General features: G+C 39.5%; 1 protein-coding gene across 4 annotated transcripts in view; it reads left to right on the forward strand.

The window, feature by feature from the left end:
• The window catches only part of ptprk (protein tyrosine phosphatase receptor type K), a 570756-nt gene that overhangs the window by 519032 nt on the left and 29669 nt on the right, over nucleotides 1-22055 (forward strand). For all 4 annotated transcript variants that reach the window (XM_055635637.1, XM_055635639.1, XM_055635640.1 and 1 more), the window contains 5 exons: nucleotides 9165-9252; nucleotides 10623-10696; nucleotides 15311-15347; nucleotides 20233-20330; nucleotides 21494-21610. In XM_055635637.1, coding sequence (XP_055491612.1) covers nucleotides 9165-9252; nucleotides 10623-10696; nucleotides 15311-15347; nucleotides 20233-20330; nucleotides 21494-21610 — 414 coding nt within the window. The remainder of the gene's footprint in view (nucleotides 1-9164; nucleotides 9253-10622; nucleotides 10697-15310; nucleotides 15348-20232; nucleotides 20331-21493; nucleotides 21611-22055) is intronic.

Raw genomic sequence — 22055 nt, forward strand, 5'->3', positions numbered from 1 at the left:
CCATTTCCTTTGCTCCATAGATGCTGCCTCACCCGCTGAATTTCTCCAGCATAGAAAGATTGTAAGGCAGTTTGCACACAGGGTGGGTGATCCATTCCTCTGAGTCTTGAAGTTAGAAGTTTCTTTAAAGATAAACAAACATATAATTTTGAGACTTGGTGTTGCATTAGCTGACCATTCATTTGTAGCTGAAACCTCCATGAGCTTATTGGTTACAGTGGCACAGGGTTCAATGGAACAATAATTCAGAGAGACTAGCAGTTGACCATTACTCGTTGACCAATGCCTGCTACAAATGTGGGGATTTAAATTAAGTTAATTAAAACTAGTCTGGAATAATATAAATAATGTACACTGTAATGATGAGCATTGGATTATAAAACACAATTTATTTCACAGATATTCTTTTGGAATAGAAATCTAATTATCCAATTTGGGGCAAACGCAACTCCTTAATCACACTTCTTAATCTCTGAAGATAGACACAAAAAGCTGGAGTAACTCAGCGGGACAGACAGCATATTTGGAGAGAAGGAATGGGTGACGTTCGGGTCGAGACCGTTCTTCAGACAGAATGTCACGGGAAGAGGAAACAATAGATATGGGTGATGTAGAGAGATAAAGAACAATGAATGAAAGATATGAAAAAAAGTAACAATGATAAAGGAAACAGGCCATTGTTAGCTGTTTAGACACAAAATGCTGGAGTAACTCAGCGGGACAAGCAGCATCTCTGCAGAGAAGGAATGAGTGAAGTTTCGGGTTGAGACCCTTCTTCAGTCTGATGTCAGGGGAGTGGGCGGGACAGAGATAGAATGTAGTCGGAGACAGTAAGACTGGTGGGAGAATTGGGAAGGGGGAGGGGATGGAGAGAGAAATCAACATTCATTCCACTGGGCTGTAAGCTACCCAAGCTAAATATGAGATGCTGTTCCTCCAATTTGCATTTAACCCCACTTTGACAATGGAAGATACTTCTTAGCCTCTGAACTGACTGAGCAAAGGATTCATTTGTAAAGTGCTGTTTGCAATGAAATGTGTGGGATTGTGAGGTCATTGATCCATCACCCAGAATAACCACCTGCAGTTCATCATGCTCGTTCACCTGGGCCCGAGGGAAACTGTTGACCAATATCTATGCTGACCAATATCTGTGTCATCTAAGCTGTCAAAGATTTAAATGCTAACATTTAATATCTATTAAAACTGATTTTTTTTAAATTAAGAGCAAAGCACCAAGTTTTTAATTATCCATAGTTTTAATTCAACTACAAATAATTGCAAATACGAAATTGAAGTAAAATAACTTTAAAAACTATTCATTTCCTTGTTTTGCTTCCTCATAAACTGGCCAGAAAATTCCACTTTCATACATGGGGTTTCCAGACCTATGTCAGGTCTGACCTGTACAAGATTGGACTGGGTAACCAACAATATAACATGGTTTCAAGGTCAATTAAGGTACAGTGAAACCAAAACTGTGATTTACCACTCGATTCCACAAGAAACCATCTGACATTCAGTCCAAAACTCCTAGTGAGATGTCCCCCTGTGAGTATGAAACTAGCAGGGCCAAAGAAGGTCCATGTAGGTGCAAGATTCAAATTGCACCCTTGACGTTTGAATTTGAAAAGCTTGTCTCTCAAAAAGTGTGTCTAAATTCGGAGGGTTACCCCACTGACAGATCAAACAACAGTTGTACTCACAGAATCATACTGTGGAATGTTCAAGACTCCTCTATCACAATGTTTGGGCTGGAGATAGTGGCACAGTGATATGCAGATGTGAGGGAGTGACTCTGAACTCCTTAAATTTCAAGCCTTCAAGTCAATCACAGAACAGATAAACCCCTGCTTTTTGTTTGCCATCCACACCTTTTATCTGATAAACCAATAATTCCATCCACACCATTTATCTGATAAACCAATAATTCTTCATGCTGAACACCAATTGGAAGGAGCACACAATAGTAAGGCCACAGAATGTACTATGGGGAATTTTACTACTATTCACCACAAGCCGATTGGTAGCATCCCCAACAACAAAACTGACTGGTAGCTGGCAGAGTAGGCCTACTAATAGATAGTGAGTGGTCCTATGGAAGGAATATATCTAGCAGAAGCATAAAACAAACCGCTGGAAGAACTCGGCAAGCCAGATAACACTTGTGTAGGGAAATCGGCAGACTATGTTTCAGGTCAAGATCTTTTCTCTGACTGCTGACTTCAGAATAAATTTACTCGACATGGTGATAATTTAAGCCCCAGGATTTTACTACAGGAAGTTCATCAGAGCTGTATCCTTGGTTCCAACCATCCATAGATGCTTCATCAATGATCAGAGGCTAAATATCCTGTGGTGAATGACTCACCATCAGTGTTTTTCCGTTTTTTCAGTGTCATACCTTGCCGGAGATGCGATTAATTTTTGGGTCGCATCTCCAGTCGTTTTGCGGACTAACCGATGGAGCTGGAGGCCTCCTCGGACTGACTTGAGCTGACAAGTGTGGACTTAACATCGGAGCTGATCCTTTGCCTGCGGACTTACCATCAAGAGCTCGCAGTCTCGGGAGAGGCTAGTTGGAAAGCTCCAACAATGCAGAGGCTCAACCAGTCCCGACCCGGAGTCCGGTCGCCGGCGTGGGGGAGCTGACCTCTCCCCGATGCAGGAGCTGATCGCCCCGATGTGGAGGACCCAAACGCCGCCGGTTACGGGAGTCAAGATTTTCCCGTCAACGGAAGGTTCGAGGCCCCCGACCGCAGGAGAGCATAGAAGCGAAGAGATTTGAATCAAGAGATATCAATGTCCTTAATAATTGCTATTGTCTCTATTCTGGAACTCCCCAACCAACAACACTGTGAACGTATCTTAACCAGAACTTCATCACCAGCACTTCATGGGGATGTTGGGGATGGACAGTAACCACTCGCCACATCCCCTCAATGAATGCCACCAAACTATTTACAGCTGCTAAACCACTATTGAAGCCATGGTTGGAATATAAGAAAAACAGCAGACAAGGCACAGAAATAACAATGACCAAATAATCAATGGACAATATACAATTGGTGCAGGAGTAGGCCATTCAGTCCCTTCGAGCCAGCACCGCCATTCAATGTGAACATGGCTGATCATGCATAATCAGTACCCCGTTCCTGCCTTCTCCCCATATCCCCTGACTCCGCTAAGTTTAAGAGCGCTATCTAGCTCTCTCTTGAAAGTATCCAGAGAACCAGCCTCCACCGCCCTCTGAGGCAGAGAATTCCACAAACTCACAACTCTCTGTGTGAAAAAGTGTTTCCTCATCTCCGTTCTAAATGGCTTACCCCTTATTCTTAAACTGTGGCCCCTGGTTCTGGACTCCCCCAACATCGGGAACATGTTTCCTTCCTCTAGCGTGTCGAAAACCTTTAATAATTTTAAATGTTTCAATAAGATTCTCTCATCATTCTAAATTCCAGAGTATACAAGCACAGCCACTCCATTCTATCAACATATGACAGTCCAGCCATCCTGGGAATTAACCTGGTGAACCAACGCTGCACTACCTCAATAGCAAGAAAGCCCTTACTCAAATTGGGAGACCAAAACAGCACACAATACTCCAGGTGTGGTCTCACTAGGGCCCTGTACAACTGCAGTAGGACCTCTTTGTTCCTATACCCAACTCCTATGAAGGCTATCATGCCATTCGCTTTCCTCACTGCCTGCTGTACCTGCATGCTTACATAGAAACATAGAAACATAGAAATTAGGTGCAGGAGTAGGCCATTCGGCCCTTCGAGCCTGCACCGCCATTTAATATGATCATGGCTGATCATCCAACTCAGTATCCCATACCTGCCTTTTCTCCATACCCTCTGATCCCCTTGGCCACAAGGGCCACATCTAACTCCCTCTTAAATATAGCCAATGAACTGGCCTCAACTACCCTCTGTGGCAGAGAGTTCCAGAGATTCACCACTCTCTGTGTGAAAAAAGTTCTCCTCATCTCGGTTTTAAAGGATTTCCCCCTTATCCTTAAGCTGTGACCCCTTGTCCTGGACTTCCCCAACATCGGAAACAATCTTCCTGCATCTAGCCTGTCCAACCCCTTAAGAATTTTGTTACTTTCTTAATTTCATTGACTATTGAACAAAGACCCCCAGATCCCGTCGTACTTCCCCTTTTCCCAACTTGACACCATTTAGATAATCTGCCATCCTGTTTTTGCTACCAAAGTGGATAATCTCACATTAATTCACATTAAACTGCATCTGACATGCATCTGCCCACTGTCCAAGTCACCCTGCATTCTCATAGCATCCTCCTCACAGTTCACACTGCCACCCGGCTTTGTGTCATCTGCAAATTTGCTAATGTTACTTGTAATCCCTTTATGTAATTCATTAATATCGAAATATAGGAACATAGAAATATATATTGTAAATATTGTAAATAGCTGTGTTCCCAGCACCGAGCCTTGCGGTACCCCACTAATTACTGCCTGCCATTCTGAAAGGGACCCGTTAATCCTACTCTTTGTTTCCTGTCTGCCAACCATTTTTCTAACCATGTCAACACTCTACCCCCAATACCAGGTGCCCTAGTTTTGCCCACTAATCTCCTATAAACCAATCAACCTTTTAGCAATGAGGGGTGGTTAATTACATTAAATCAGAAGAGCTTCCCTCCTTTGAATAATCTTCTGAAATGCTCCATGTCCAACTAGGAGAGCAGAAGATTAGGTTTACGCATCAGCCAAAAATTGAACCTCTGTCAATATAACACCCCCCATCCCCCCGCACTCAAATGTCAGCCTGTGCTATGTGGTCAAGTTTCTGAAGCAGAATGTGAACCACAAGCTTATTTCAGAGATAGGAATATTACAATTAATCTGATGTAATCAGGTCAAGTCATCATCAGTGACCTTCTCCAGCTTGTCGGAAATACATAGGTGAAATAAATATTTGGCTTTAAAGGTCTTTTTTTCCCCCTAAAACTCGGTATACCTCTCTCATAATGCTTCTGATTCCTAAACTTACAAAGAAAATTGCTTCACGTCAGATAAAACGAGAAGGAATTTACAGTGACCTCTGTATTTTCCTCTGTACTCCACAATTTAAAATTTCTAATAGAAAAAAAATCACATGTAGTTAAAGTGCACATTGTCAGATTTTAATAAAGACCATGTTTATACATCTTGGTTTCACAATGTAGAAATTACAGCAGTGTTTATACATAGTCCCCCCATTTCAGGGCACCATAATGTTTGGGACACAGCAATGTCATGTCAATGAAAGTAGTCATATTTAGTATTTTGTGAAAGTCACCTATAGTCAGCGTTGCCCGCAGCTGCGGCTCGCCTGTAAGCATGCAGGTACAGCAGGCAGTGCAGAAAGCAAATGATATGTAGGCTTTCCTAACAAGAGGAGTTGAGTATCACAGCAAAGAAGTCCTTCTGCAGTTGTACAAGGCCTTAATGAGACCACACCTGGAGTATTGTGTGCTGTTTTGGTCTCCCAATTTGAGGAAAGGCTTTCTTGCTATTGAGGGAGTGCAGCGTAGGTTCACCAGGTTAATTCCCGGGATGGCTGGACTGTCATATGTTGATAGAATGGACCGGCTGGGCTTGTATACGCTGGAATTTAGAAGGATGAGAGGATATCTTATTGAAACATATAAGATTATTAAGGGTTTGGACACGCTAGAGGCATGAAACAAATTCCCGATGTTGGGGAAGTCCAGAACCAGGGGCCAAAGTTTAAGAATAAGGGGTAAGCCATTTAGAACGGAGATTAGGAAAAATTGTTTTCACACAGAGAGTTGCGAGTCTGTGGAATTCTCTGCCTCAGAGGTCAGTGGAGGCTGGTTCTCTGGATGCTTTCAAGAGAGAGCTAGACAGAGCTCTTAACGATAGCGGAGCAGAGGGATATGGAGAGAAAGCAGGAACGGGGTATTGATTGTGGATGATCAGCCATGATCACATTGAATGGCGGTGCTGGCTCGAAGGGCCGAATGACCTACTCCTGCACCTGTTGTCTATTCTCCATCTGTCTTTCTTTTTTTTGTCTTGTTAGATGTATGTTTTAGTCTATTTTTAGTTATGTATATGTGGGGGGGGGGGGGGGGGGGGGGGGAACTTTTTTTAATCTCTCCTCCTTCAACGGGGATTCAACCTTTTCCTTGTCGTATCTCAGTTTTTGCGCTGAGACGTAACATTGTGGAGCTGGCGGCCTCCAACTGGAATCGACCTTGAGGGCTCCGGTCGCATAGCCTGTGGACTTACCATGGCGGAACTGGCTGGCTTCAAAGGCTGTGGTAGCACTGTGGCTGCGACCCGACTTCGCAGCTTCAGATGCTTCGGCCACAGGCCCTGTGGACTGTAACATCATGAGCTCGCAGGTCCCTGGTTGGTGACCGATTTTCGGGAGCTCCCGCAACAGCAGCTTCATCCGCCCCGAATCGCGGGTTTTTGAATAGGCCCGTTCGCGGGGCCTTTCATAGCCCTGTGCGGCTTAAAATCAGCCACAGGATCTACCATCGCCCGGCGGGGGCTTCAACATTGAGAGCCTCGATCACCTCGACACAGCAGTTTGACTGCCTGACCGCTGGAGAAGCAGGGAAATGATAGGACTTTTTGCCTTCCATCACAGTGAAGAGGTGCCTGGAGATTCTCTGTGGTGAATGTTTGTGTTAAATCGTGTTAATTGTGTGTCTTGCTGCTTTTCACTGTCATGACTGCATGGTAAAATTATTTAACTGTACCAATTGGTGCACGTGACAAATAAACTGGAACTTGAACTTGCAATGACTGCTTGAAGTCTGCGATTCATGGACATCACCAGTTTCTGGTTGTCTCCTCTGGTGATGCTCTGCCAGGCCTGTATGCAGCAATCTTTAGCTTATGCTTGTTTTGGGGACTAGTCCCCTTCCGTTTTCTCTTCAGCATATAAAAGGCATGCTCAATTGGGTTCAGATCAGGTGATTGACTTGGCCACTCAAAAATTAATCATTTATTAGCTTAGAAAAACTCCTTTGTTGCTTTAGCAGTATATTTGGGATCATTGTCTTGCTGTAGAATGAACAGCCAGTCAATGAGTTTTGAGGCATTTGTTCGAACTTGTGCAGATAGCATGTGTCTATACACTTCAGAATTTATTATGCTACAACCATCAGCAGTTGTATCATCAATGAAGATAAGTGAGCCGGTACCTTCAGCAGCCAAACATGCCCAGGCCATAACACCCCCACCACCGTGTTTCACAGATGAGGTGGTATGCAGTGGATCTTGGGCAATTCCTTCTCTCATTCATACTTTGCTCTTGCCATCACTCTGATATGTTAATCTTCATCTCATCTGTCCACAAGACCTTTTTCCAGAACTGTGGTTGCTCTTTTAAGTACGTCTTGGCAAACTGTAGCCTGGCCATCCTATTTTTGCGGGTAACCAGTGTCACCTCTGTATTTCTGTTCAAGAAGTCTTCTGCAGACAGTGGTCATTGACAAATACACACCCAAAGAGTGTTTCTGATCTGTTGGACAGGTGGGGGTTTTTCTTTATTATAGAGAGAATTTTTCTGTCATCAGCTGTGGTCTTCCTTGGCCTGCCAGTCCCTTTGCGATTAGTAAGCTCGCCAGTGCTCTCTTTCTTCTTAATGATGTTCCAAACAGTTGATTTTGGTAAGCCTAATGTTTGGCTGATGCCGCTAACAGTTTTATTCTTGGTTCTCAGTCTCATAATGGCTTCTTTGACTTTCATTGGTACAACTTTGGTCCTCATGTTGATTATCAGCAATACAAGTTTCCAAAGGTGATGGAAAGACTGGAGGAAAGGCTAGGTGCTGAGAGCTCTCTTAAACCTGCATTAAGGATTCAGATAAAAACACACCTGAGCAATTACAAATGCCTGTGAAGCCATGTGTCCCAAACATTATGGTGCCCTGAAATGGGGAGACTATGTATAAACACAGCTGTAATTTCTGCATGGTGAAACCAAAATGTATAAAAATACCCTTTAATAAAATCTGCCAGATGCACTTTAACCGCATGTGTGTTTTTTTAATTGCATATCTCAAATTGTGGAGTAAAGAGGCAAACAAATTATGGGTCTTTGTCCCAAACATTATGGAGGGCACTGTATCATGAAGTATGTGAAGCATTTTGAAGCTTTCATTTCAACTGTTGAATCAGATCAATTGGAGTTGTTAAACTTCATTTGATGAATAATATAACTTTAGGAAATCACGTTTGTGCTGAATATAATGATCATATTCTTGGGCCAAGTTTACATCGATTAAATCAAGTATTTATGAAATATGGAAATGATACACACAGTCCCACAGAAAGGGAAGTACACACTGATGCTGGATGTTTAATGAGGAATTTCTAAAGTATCACACGTACGAATGAAATCCTGTCTGCACTGCAGTTGCTATTTTTTATTAAAGAATGAGACTAGTTTGTGTTTAAAGTGCAGGGATTGCAATAACCTAATCTGGATTTGAATCGTTTTAGATATTGGGAGCAATTGTAATACCTGGTAGTTTTATGTGTTGTTAAAGGGCTTCAGACACATATATTATAAAAAATATGGTGCATGCAATTCTAGTCTTTATAAGCTGTTGTATAGTTTTGGTCACAAAATGATATGATGAAAAGTAAAACAGGAGAAACATTGTTGAATATATTGGACATACAAAATGCAGCATCTTAAATATATTTTGACTGAGTTACAATGTGCACCATTATTCTCTATATTTAAGCATTGCACTGTATGCACTTACTGGATTTTGGGAAGTTCTTAAAATACTCCCAAATACTAGGGATTATGCTTCTCCAATTTTAACACATTGTGAAATAATTTTGTTTTATGATTCATTAACACAAACAAGTTAAAATGGTCATAGCCATTGTTTCAAAAATGCAAGTTTAAGCAGGTAGGATAGAGTCTCACATTTTAAACTTAAGTAAGATATCTATAATAGTCCATAATGTAATTGTTCATCATTTGCATCATAAGCATGTAGCAGATGTAAATTTTAAGATTTTCTCTTTGTAGAATTGATATTATTACCAATTTGGTCAGAACATATTGTTAACTAGACAAGTTCACAAAACCTAGGCTTGGAATTTAAATAATAAAGCAAAAGTCATTACAGTTAACATAAATTGTTCTTTTGCAGAGTTTCTTTGAAGGACAATCTGCTTCTTGGGATGTTGCCAAAAAAGATCAGAACAGAACAAAAAATCGCTATGGAAATATTATAGCCTGTAAGTTGATCTGCATATGGCTCTGGTTCATTATTTAAACTATTGTTATTAACATTTTGTATTTCAATTAGGAGCATTTAAGTTTTTAACCTAAATTTGAGAGATTATTTAATAGATGGAAAAATTATCAAATCTACAAGGCTCCTTCAGAAGTTTTACTTTTATTCGTTGAAGCATTCTACATTCACTTTTCTGCATGTCCTTTAATAATATATTTCAAGTCTTTTATGTAACATCAAATCAAACTGTTGTGGAAAATTCATCCATATCTACCATAATTACTTTAATTATTTCTATTGATTGTCTCATAAAACTGGTTGAACATTGCCAAATACATTCAAATATCCCTGATTATTTAAGGATGCAATAAATAAACACAAATATCCCATAATTGGGGGAGCACCACTTGATATAACATCAGAGTCAGCGCTCCTTTCCTTCCAATGGGAGATAGTGTTGAGGTTGGAAAATAAAGGTATTTTAATACCTTTTCTAATTCTATCTATATACATGCTCCATATATATGCTCTATCTATATATATATGCAGTCCAGTCAGCTCATACTATGTATGAATAGATGTACATGTGTGCTGTTCTCTTGTGGAACAGCACACAGAGAATCACCATGTTCCAAATTTATCTTTCAACTTCCAAGTCTCTGCAAAGTCTAATCTTAGCCTCAGGAGATATTCAGTTTCTTATCTTCTCATTCTAACGCTTGGTGTTCTGATGACACCAGATCAATTAAATAGGGGTTGGCCTGGCGTCATCCGATGCCGTGGGCTTCTTCCACTGCTGCACCATGCAGCTGCCGCAGGCTGTGCTCGATCCACTTGGTCAGCTGTTGGAACAAAGTCAGATTCCTTTCCCTTTGACTACAGCCTGGTACCAAAGAATTTTCCTTTTTGAACAGAAATAATATAAAAAGCCACCTCTCAAAGTGTCAATGTTGTTCTCTTCTAAACAAAATAATGTAGATTGTTTTGAATGGATATAAACTGACCTAAGGAGGGAAAATGCAAAAAGATACACTGTTAATTTGGTGACAATTTATGGTTGATAGTAATATTCAATTGTGATCACTTCACATTATAGTAGATCATTTTTATGTATGATCAAGCATAATTCAAATGTGTTTTTATCATGGGCAGAATATCCAATTGAATATTTCCAGTCTGTCACACATCTCTTTGCTTGTAATATGCTTTTAAGCTAAAAAAAAAAAATGCCAACACATGTTTGAAGCCATTTGAGGAAGGGAAGATAATTACCACTGGGCATTTAATTTTGTTTATTTTTAATTTTTTTATTTTATGACGTTGCCGAATAATGTTGCACCAATCAGCATATTTTGAAATCTCTTTCAACAGATGATCATTCCAGAGTCATTTTACAGTCTATCGAGGATGATTCTTCAGATTACATTAATGCAAATTATATTGATGTAAGTTATACTCGGCAATTTGATTTGCAGCTTTTCTTTCTCTTTTTGTCTAAAAATTAGAACTCTTACAATTTACACCCTGTATATTAAATTTTCTGGCACTCATTGACACTGTTGTGCTTTCTTTCACATCTGGCTTTGGTTTGGGCTGTAGATATGGCTGTACAGGGATGTGAGTATCACTGAAGAAGCTAGATTTTTGTTATTTTAATACCTTTCCTAAATATATCAATATGTTACTAAAACAAGCAGAACGCAGCAGATAGCAGAGCGAACCCTTTTGATCCTCTTCATACAAAAGCAATTTTGATTATTAATTGGCCTCACATTATCTCCTGACATAACATTTCTCCATGGTGTTGCATGGATAAAGGTCATAGCAAAAAATAAACACTGCTTTTGCTGAATTACATAAAATTGTTCAATATTCTGATTTATCCTATAATGGGGAAAATATTGTCTTTGAAGTACATTACATTGAAATAAACTCTGTAATGCTTTATTATTGGATACGCTGACATTTTAAGCATCAGTCGGTTTAGTTATTAAAGGGTTGATGGCTGATGTCGCAGAATGTTTGAACTTGGAATGATACTGTTAAAGAACCATGGCCAAAGGCATACATTATGAAGAGATCGAAGTGGTGAACTCATGCATGTAAATTAGTTATCTTTATCTATTTTCTGTGGCTATCTGCTCTGCTCTGCTTAGAATTCTGTTCCAATGCACGTGTTCCGGGTGAATATAGTAGCAGTTTTCAGATATACAGTGATCTGCAAAAATCATTGGTTTATTAAATTGATGCTTATCGTGTAAATGGAAATGATTGTATGGCTTCATGGTCCTTGTGAATGTGAATCTAAATTAAAATTTGCATATGTTGAGAAACTAGTTAATTTTAAGTTAGATTCTGAAAGTATATGTGCAAACACTTGTGTGGGTGTGTTTTTGTTTAACACTGCCTTGAAGTCAAATGAAAAACTGTTCAAGTAAGAGGTTTAATGGAAAAAAAAAACTCCTTTCACCTTTTATCAAAAGAAATATCCACGCATTTGCACTCAAGAAGACACGGGTCTGTGAAAAGCAATGTCTATACAAAATATTTCAGTGCATAACAATTTTGGTATTTAATTTAGTACTGGGGAAAAAAATACTAATTGAAAGTAAAGACAACACTGACATTGGACTATAACTTTACCAGAATCAGTGAAGATGAGAATTGTGAATAATTTGCAAATTGAAAGGACAACCCAGCAGTTGATTTTTACTACCAACTGAGTTCAGTGATTCAAGTCCAATATTTAATAATTGTTTGAACTGAAGTTATGTATAAATCCTATTTGGTTTTCAATTTAAAATTTAGTTTATTTAATAACTTACTATATTTTGTAATTGTGATTACATTTTCATGATCATTTATATTTGTAATGAAACTCCATTTTAAATTGAAAAAAATTAGAAATTAAGATTGGATTCTTCAGTGGATATAATTATTACTGGATCTAGATTGTCACCTGATTCTTTTCAGTATTACTTTTTTTTTTTAAACCACACCTGCTTATTATCTTCTTAAGCAAAATTGGATGCAGTCCAGAAATCCCAAATTGTGTTAGCTTTTAATTGATTTCAGAATGTTTTCTGATTTCAGAATGTTTCAATGCAGAGCATTGAACAAATGCACATATGTTTCAAACCTATGCAAAGTATGTAAGTGCACCATTTTTGAAGGCCGAGCAAAGGTTAAACTGTTCATCAATGACAAGGTTGCAGACTTCAATTTTGCTGACTTCACCAAAGATCGGCACATATACATCATTATAAAATAAAAATTGTCAGCCAAAAGTTGTGTTGATATAATTGGCAGGCATCTACTCACCATCCGGGCCTCACATGCTGTAACTGAGTTATACTAGTGGGCCAGATCCAGCTCAGCATCCTTATTGTCTAAGACATCCTTCTGCTCAATGGTAAAGCCTTGTCCCAGCTGTTTTATTCAGTACTATTACAAATAAAAAGAAAAACAAAATTAGGAAAACATATGAATATTTGAAAAAATATGTGTCTATGTGAAATACTCTTATTCTTTGCCCCTTTTCTTATCCCAATACACTCTTTCCCTTTTTATTTTTCTCCTTTCTCTCCTTTCTCCCCCTCTCCCCCTCTCCCCCTGCCCCCTTCTGCGTTTTGTCAATATACCTCCAAACCTGTCCGTTCCATGTACCTTGGAAAGCAGTGACAGGATCGGTCAAAGACAGCATGGATTTTTGAAGGGGAAATCATGCTTGACTAATTTTATGGAATTTTTTGAGCATGTAACAAGTAGAATGAATAGGGAGAGCCATTGGATGTGGTGTATCTGGACTTTCAAAAAGCCTTTGATAAGGTCCCAAGATATTTGTGTGCAAAATAAATTACACAAGAGATTAGTGTGCAAAATTAGAGTACATGGTATTGGAGGTAAGTTATTGACACAGATAGAGAACTGGTTGGCAAAGAGTAGGAATTAACGGGTCCTTTTCAGAATAGCAGGCAGTGAATAGTGGGATGCCGCAAGGCTCGGTGCTGGGACCCTAGTTACCTACACTATATATTAATTATTTAAATGAGAGAATTAAAGGTGACATCTCCAAATTTGCGGATGACACGAAGCTGGGTGGCAATGTGAGCTGCGAGGAGGATGCTATGAGGCTGCAGGATGACTTGGATAGATTGGTTGAGTGGGCAGATGTTGAGGGTCTAGAACCACTTTAAGAATAAGGGGTCGGCCATTTAGGACTCTTTTTTTCTCTTACTTTTTCCTGTTTTGTTCACACTCTCCTTCCTTGCTCTTTTTTTCTCCCTTTCTTTCTCACACGCACCCTTTCCCCCCTCTCTTGACCCCTTTCCTATTTTTCTATTTCCTTCCTCAACCCTTAACTTCTCATTCTCTCCTTTTCCCCCTGCCTTTTCCCCTCTCATTTCTCTCCATCCTCTCTCACTCTCTCCTTTTCCCCTCCTTTTATTTTTTTTGTCCCTTTCTTTCTCCTCACACCCTTTCCCTCGCCTTACGTATTCCTATATCTATATCCTCTACCCTTCTCTTTCATTCTCTCCTCTCTCCCTGCTCTTTCTCTCTCTCTCTCTCCATCTCTCTCACTCTCTCCTTTTCTCCCCCTCCTCTCCCTCTTTCTTTCACTCTCCTCTCTTCATCTCGCTACCCTCGCATCCTCGCTCTCTCTCTCTCTCCTGACTTCTTTCCTCCCTCCATCTCCTTATTTTACTTTGCTCTCCCCTTTTATTGACACACTCCCTCAATCTCTCGTTTCAACTCCCCCCTCCCCCTTTCCTCCTCCATTTTGCTTTCCCCCCTTTTCTTTCTCTCTATGTGTCCTTCAGCCCCCATCTCTTTGCCCCTCTTGTTTTGTTCCCTCTTTTCCCCCTTCATGGAATACCCCGACCCCCTCAGTCCCCTGGGTTTCTTTGAAAGTGGGGGGAGGTCTCCTGTCAAGGCCAGAATGACATTTAGTTAATGAAACAGCAGATGCTAGAAATCGGAAATAAAAACAGAGTTCGAACAGGTCAGGTCACAGGTCAGTTGGCATCTGTGGAAAAATAAACTTTAATGTTGGGACCCTTTCATCAGATTCCTAAAGCTGTAATGTTCGCTGCGGCTTTATTGATCCATTTTTAAGTATTTCTGATATTTACTAGTATCTAAACTATTTAAACTGATGTAAATTTTAATAAATTACTTTAAAAAAACTCTCAAGACAGTTAATGTCAATAAAAACAATGCACTATTTCTTCCAATGAAAATAGTTTTCTATGACTATTTAAACTGAAATCAGTTATACTTAGAAAATGTCTAATCTATTAGAACATTTTAGAACGATTAAGATTTGCTCTCGCAAATGTCTCCCTGCCTGACTGCGAATTAACATTACAGATTGAAATTTGTTACAAAGTCAAAGCTACTTCATGGCAATGCTAAAGTTGCTGTAAAAACGCACCAATGAGGTTTATATATTTTTATTATTTGCAAGCATCTGGTGTTCTAATTTATTTGCATTAGTTACATTAGTTCTAGTTGTCATTTTCCTCACCAGAATTATTTTTATATTTTAGCAACTTTCTTTTGACGTTCTCATTTTCAACTAAATCATTGTATTCATGCAGATTCACGTGACTGTTATTAAACTGTCATTGTGTTTTAATATATATGCCGTGCCGCCTGTGATACGTTTAAGTTTATGGTGACGCTGTTCCTAAGTGCCATTCTGCAAAGGTCCTTCAGTGCTGAAGTATTATGGAGAATCTAGAATGAAATATTCCCGCTCCTCATCGTGCAGCAATGATTACAATCTATTCCTTTAAGTTAACTTTATAAAAATAGCTATCTTTCCATATCTGTTTTGCTTCAATCATTACAGATGATTCAAATTGTGGTACTTAATTGGATTTAAATTTTGTGTGATGAAAATGTTTCATATTTGATTTAGTTGTATGGCCTTTATCTCAATGGTACTGGGTGGCGTCAGCTTTTAAATTGTACATTTCTTCAAGTAGCACCTGGTGGAAACTAGACCAATTCCTTTGTAAAATGAAGTGAATGACTGAATTTTTTCTCACTTTCAGGGGTACCACAGGCCAAGTCATTATATAGCTACACAAGGTAAGAATCTTTCATTAATAAAGTGTAACTTATGTGCAGCTGTGATTCTAAAAAATAGTGGCATCATGTACAATCTCACAACTTAGTTAAAGCAGTTTCTGTGACCTAATAGCTTAGGTTATTTTTCGGAATTGATTAAATATTTGTAGTGTAATAATAGACTTCACCGAGACGGTACACAAAGATTCATCAGGTTTCTGGCGCCAAGAAAGTTTCAAAATTCTTAAGTGTGCAGTCTTATCTTGGACTTAATGGCCCATTGTCCTAGCGACAAAGATCCTCTCCTCCGTCTGCCACCATGTTGAAAACGTCCCACTGTCCAGCGTCCGTCGCCGTACTCCTCACCGGTTCTGGTCTTCGGGGTCGAGCAGGAGACGAGCCTCGGAAGACTCTGGGTGAGTTCTTGGTTCCGCGGCGGGTGAGCCAGGCCTGCCTCCGAGGTATGGCTATGGGCAAGCCGTGAGCTTCTGCCGCTCTGTGTGGTTGGCCGGTAGCTGTGCAAAGGGCCTGGTTGTTGCCGAGCCACCACGCATTTTGAGTTAGTCCCAATTTTGTTATCCTTGCTGTCTCCTCAAGCCTCAGTCCCCCTGCTTCTCCTCCCGCCTTCGGGCTCCTCCTCCTTTTTCCTTTCTTGCCCCGGTAGCTGTCTGCAAAGGGCGGCCCGAAACGTTGCCTATTTCCTTCGTCCATGATGCTGCTGCGAGAGTTTCTCCACCACCCATTTTGAGTGTTGGATTTAACTGCCCTTTTAATTTTTTTAATGCATCTTAAGAAAAGCTACCAGATATTAAGGAGATCTAATTTCATATTTAAGATTAAATGCTCGGGCACCAGAAGTCACATTATGCAGTATTTAAATATGGAATTTCTTTTATAGCTATATACATTGTTAAATACATCACACATATCATGCAGTCTACTGTCAGGTGAAATTATGACTCCAAGATTGTCCGCAGCGGTCAGCGATGCCCACACACTACACCACCCAACACACACTAGGGACAATTTACATTTACACCAAGCCAATTAACCTGCAAACCTTGTACGTCTTTGGAGTGTGGGGGGAAACTGAAGACCTTGGAGAAAACCCACGCAGTCTTGGGGAGAACGTAAAATATCCATGCAGACAGCAAATTCCAAATATTATTTGGTAAAAACTCAGATTTTTGGCTGGCACTACTGCAAATATTCTCAATTTCTTTATGGAATGATGACCATGTTGCCTGAATTGTCTATAATTGGCTTGATAAGATGGGACTACTCTTACTTTATATAATTGTAAGCTATGCAGCTTTAGGTTATGAGAACTGTCAAGCAGGTTTTACTGGATAACAAAATGATTTAATCATATTTGTGTGCAATATTCAATATACAATGCCCTCCATAATGTTTGGGCCAAAGACCCATTGTTTATTTATTTTCCTCTCAAATCTCAAATTTCCGCAATTTGAGATTTGTAATAGAAAAAATCACATGTGGTTAAAGTGCACATTATCAGATTATTCAGAAAAGACTTGCGGGAAGACTAGGTGCTGAGAGCTGTCTCATTAAGTCTGTCTGCATTAAGTAGGCAATTAAACATACCTGAGCAATTATAAACACCTGCGAAGCCATGTGTCCCAAACATTATGGTGCCCTGAAATGGGGGGACTATGTATAAACACAGCTGCAATTTCTACATGGTGAAACCAAAATGTATAAAAATACCCTTTAATAAAATCTTACAATGTGCACTTTAATCCCATGTAATTTTTTTTTCTATTACAAATCTCAAATTGTTGAGTACAGAAGTAAATAAATAAATGATGGATCTTTGTCCCAAATATAATGGAGGGCTCTGAATATGAATTAACAATTTCAATATTTTTTTAACTAATTTACTAAAAGAAAGTTTCGGTACTTGTAAATTTTTGAAAATTCGAGGTGCAACAAAGTAGGCTGGATTTTGCTGGGAATCCTAAAGGCCTGCAGCTTGCCACTTAGTTCAATGATCCTAAGCAAATGATGACCTCTTGTAGTACATTGTATTCTGGAATTCAGCCACTTAGTCTCAACATTGGACTCCTCATGGATTTCAGCAGAGGAGCACAAACTTAGTTGGATTTGCATCCACTGATGGTGGTACCAGCAACATCGCCAAAATCAGGCCCTCTCTCACACCTCCCGCTGCTGAAAGACTCTTCCATGCCTTCATCTCCTCCCGACTGCACTACTGCAACTCACTTCTCCTTGGCATCAGCTCCGCCTACATCAACCGACTCCAACTGGTCCAGAACGCAGCCGCCCGACTCATCACCCACACCAAATCCTGGCATCACATCACTCCAGTCCTCAAACAACTTCACTGTCTTCCCATCTCCCACCGGATTACCTACAAAATCCTGGTCCTCACCTACAAAGCCCTCCACCATCTGGCCCCCCCCATATCTCACTGACCTCCTCTCTTCCTACCAACCCTCACGGTCCCTCAGATCCACATCAGCCGGTCTCCTCTCCATCCACAAGTCCAACCTCCGCAGTTTTGGGGACAGAGCCTTCTCCAGGGCAGCTCCCAGGCTCTGGAACTCCCTCCCCCAACTGATCCGCAATTTCGTGTCCCTCACCATCTTCCAGTCCCGCCTCAAGACCCATCTCTTCACCTCTGCCTATCCTTAGCCCCACGTCCCCCTCCCTTTTCATCTGTGCTTGAATTGCCTCATATTGTGTTTTGAATTGAATTCTGTCTTTAATTTGTGTACTAGTCATGTCTCTACTATTTATTTCATTCCCCTTACATGTTTTTCCTCTACTTGCTAAATTTTTGTAAGGTGTCCTTGAGACTCTTGAAAGGCGCCCATAAATAAAAATAAAATGTATTATTATTATTATTATTATCTGTGGCACAATGTAGCAGTCAGTTCTGCTGCCTCACAACCCCAGTGACTCAGGTTCAATCCTGATCTCTGGTGTTATTTGTCTGGAGTTTGCACTTTTCCTATGGCCGCTCCCATTTCCTCCGTAGACATGACAATAGGATATTGGGCTACTTTAAACCACACCCTGTATCGGTAGGTAGAAAAATAGTTAGTGTGGGCGCTGATCGTGGTGAAAATTGGTGATGTTGTGGATAGCAAGTACGGTGCTCTGAGGCTTTAGCAGGATTTTGATCAAATAGAAAGTTAGGCAGAGCACTGGCAGGTGGAATTTAATCCCAATGTTGCAAAGATTTTCAGGTAAGTTAAATCATAAATTACCCTAGTAAAAGGGTGACAGGAAAATGAAAGAGGGAATTGATGGATTGTAAGAGGAAATAGGTTATTGTTAAATATGGGTTAGACAGATGGCCTTGCTCCACTGCAAATTGATAGAGACTTAATGGGCTGAATATCCTCCTGTGTTGTAAATGCATGAAACTAAAGGTTTAATTTTTATATTTTCAATTTTGAAATATGCAATTGGTTTTAATATATTTTAAATACCTCTAAATATCAGGGGCATTCAGAAACCTTCAAAGTCATTGAGAGGTAATCCATGGATTAAATTTGGAGGTTTTGTTTAGTTGACTGTCAGACTTTTTTTCAGTTACTTGGTAGGCAGGACTAACTCTAGTCCATCGCTGTGAAAGTATTTTATCACAAAAGGATGTGGTGCTGCATTGAACATGCTATGTTAGATTGAGGTTGTTTCAGGGGCACGGTGACATAGATAAATCCAGAAAAAGGTAGCTTCAAACTTAGCAAAAAATGAAACAGTACACAGAGGTGCCTTGCTGCTAATTGCATATTGTAGCTCAGTACTATGTAATGAGTACAAAGGAGAGATGTATCAGATCAAGTCAATTCCAAACAAGAACATAGACACAAAATGCTGGAGTATCTCAGCGGGATAGGCAGCATCTCTGGATAGAAGGAATGGGTTTCCCTTGAAGAAGGGTCTCGACCCGACACGTCACCAATTTTTCTATCCAGAGATGCTGCCTTTCCCGCATTCTGTGTCTATCTTGGATGCAAACCAGCATTTGGAGTTCCTTCCACACAAGAACAGTTGAAAACATTTAATGCCTGTTATGTGATCATGGGTAAATTATTTCATGTGCAATTATAACATTAGTTTGAATCTATAGTGTTGATTTTATCTGCACAACTCTGAACTCTGTCCAGGATTTTGTGATCAGGCAACTCCTGTGGTCCAGCATTGATGCTAATCTGTAACTAATTAATCTACCAGTGCAGCCTTTGCGATCTCAGCCAATAATGTCCCTGACTCAGAGAAACTATGAGCTGCAAGCAGTTCTTGAAACCCTTGCTTGACCCAGGTGGTGTTCATACTTAGAATACATCAGCTCATAAATTCATTAGTTCTAGGAGCAGAATTAGGCCATTCAGCCCATTGAGTCTACTCCGCCATTCAAACATGGCTGATCTATCTTTCCCTTCACCCCGTAAACCCTGACACCCTTACTAATCAAGAATCTCCGCCATAAAAATATCCATTGACGACTTCACAGCCATCTGCTCCGTGGAAGAAAATGGTTGGAGGCAACTCTGTGCTCCAGATTTTCTGTGGTCCCACACCAGTTAGGTCCTAAAGGTGCTGGAATGGAGAGTTTCCCGCTGCATTATTATTTAATGAGTGTTATGTGGAAATACGCATTCATGGAGGATGAATAATTTAGTGGAAGTTGGTTGAAATAAGTTTCAATGTTCAAAATGCTTCAACGATTTATGAATAAATGCAAGGTGATGCATATATTGTTATTGTACTATACAACTTGGTTTGTGCCTTAAGGGAACACTTTGAATTGAATAACATGCATGTGAAGTGCTGATGGTTAAGGCAAAAGAGACAGTAATCTGGTATTATAATACATACATAACCATTTGATTTTCTTATTCTGTACATTCAGGACCAGTACATGAAACTGTGTATGACTTCTGGAGAATGGTGTGGCAAGAACAATCGGTTTGTATCGTCATGGTCACAAATCTGGTGGAAGTTGGAAGAGTAAGTCTAGTTTTAGTAGTAAAATAGAATAATTCAATATTTTGAAGGATGATAAATTGAAGAGGTAAAAACCGCCAAAAAAAAGCCGATTCTGGAAATATGATTAATGTTAATTCTATTTCCCTGTCCATTGAAGCTGTTGAAACAGCTGAGTGTTTCCAGAATTTTCAAATTTTTAAATCTTAACGGTGCTATGCACAATACAACACTATTACAATTTGTTGTACTTTGAGTTTATTGCACCTTGTAAATTAAGTAATATCCTCAGGCCAATAGATCAGGCAATTGGCATTCCTTGATCCCAGTCTTCAATCCCACTTTTAAGCTTACCTTTCTATACACATCAATTTGGTCTAATTTGCTGTTTTGAAAGGAATTTCACTTTAAGAAAGACAATTAGGTCATAAGGAATAGTCGAATTAGGCCATTTGGCCCATCAAGTTTACTCTGACATGCAATCATGACTGATCTATCTCTCCCTCCTAAATCCATTCTCTTGCCTCTCCACATAACCTCTGACACCTGTACTAATCAATAATCTATCTATCTCTTCCTTAAAAATATCCACTGACTTGGCCTCCACAGTCTTCTGTGGCAAAGTATTCCATATATTCACGACCCTCTGACTGAAGACATTTCTCTTCAAATCCTTCCCAAATTTCCTTTAATTCTGAGGCTAAGACCTCTAGTCCTAGACTCTCCCACTAGTGGAAACATCCTCTCCACGTCCACTCTATCCAAGCCAATTGTAGAAAATAATTATTTTATACAAAGTGTCCATCAGTACTGAACTATATTTATAAACTAATCGAACAGAATTGGGCTACATAAAATAATCTTCATTGCAGTGCCTATTATGGAATTATTAAATGTGCCTTGGATATCCCAGGCTTGTTTTTCATGAATCGGACCTAATTTGTATATTTAGAAATTCTTGTACTTTTCTTATCATTTAAAATTGAAATTACTGAGATGGGAAATAATTTTGAATTGAGTTGTTTTTCAAACATGAAATATATTCCTGCATAAGCATCTTAGTATTTCAGCAAAGGCCGTGTAAAACAATTCTGTTGTTATTGTTTGACTATGATAACAATTTTGAGCCAGGTCCATTATAAATGTCTATTTGCAATTCTTGATTTTTTTTTAAATTTATATCTTAGGTGAAGTGTTACAAATATTGGCCAGATGATAGCGAAGTTTTCGCAGATTTCAAAGTTACATTCGTGGAAGATGAGCCACTTGCAGAATATGTCGTTCGAACATTTACATTAGAAAGGGTAAGTCGATTTATCAACCTTAATTTCCACACAATTTCTGTTTAGTATTTCCCGGACGTAATGATTTTTAGAAGAAATGGTGTTCTGGCAGATAGATAGTTCAAATTATGTTTTGCCTTCATTACTTAAACTGTGCAAACCGGAAATATCTGCAGTTAAGTTATCAGGCATTTATTTGTTGGACTGGAAAATGAATTTATGAACAAAGTAGTTGATGGTGGTAAATTCAATTTCATGCTAATTGATATAACTATACAATATATTAAATTCTAATCCATGGTCTACGAATAGCCAGCAGCAAATGTGTTTGCAAGTCAGCAGTGTGCTTTATGCACCAAATGGGTGTTATATTTCTGTGACAACTTAAGTGGAGACTGCTAAATATGCATTAATCACCGGTTATTAAAATTCCAAAAAAGGAATGAAGATATTTAAAGCAAAGAAA

The sequence above is a fragment of the Leucoraja erinacea genome, chromosome 5 (assembly GCF_028641065.1).
Source record: "Leucoraja erinacea ecotype New England chromosome 5, Leri_hhj_1, whole genome shotgun sequence".
NCBI classification, from domain to species: domain Eukaryota; kingdom Metazoa; phylum Chordata; class Chondrichthyes; order Rajiformes; family Rajidae; genus Leucoraja; species Leucoraja erinaceus.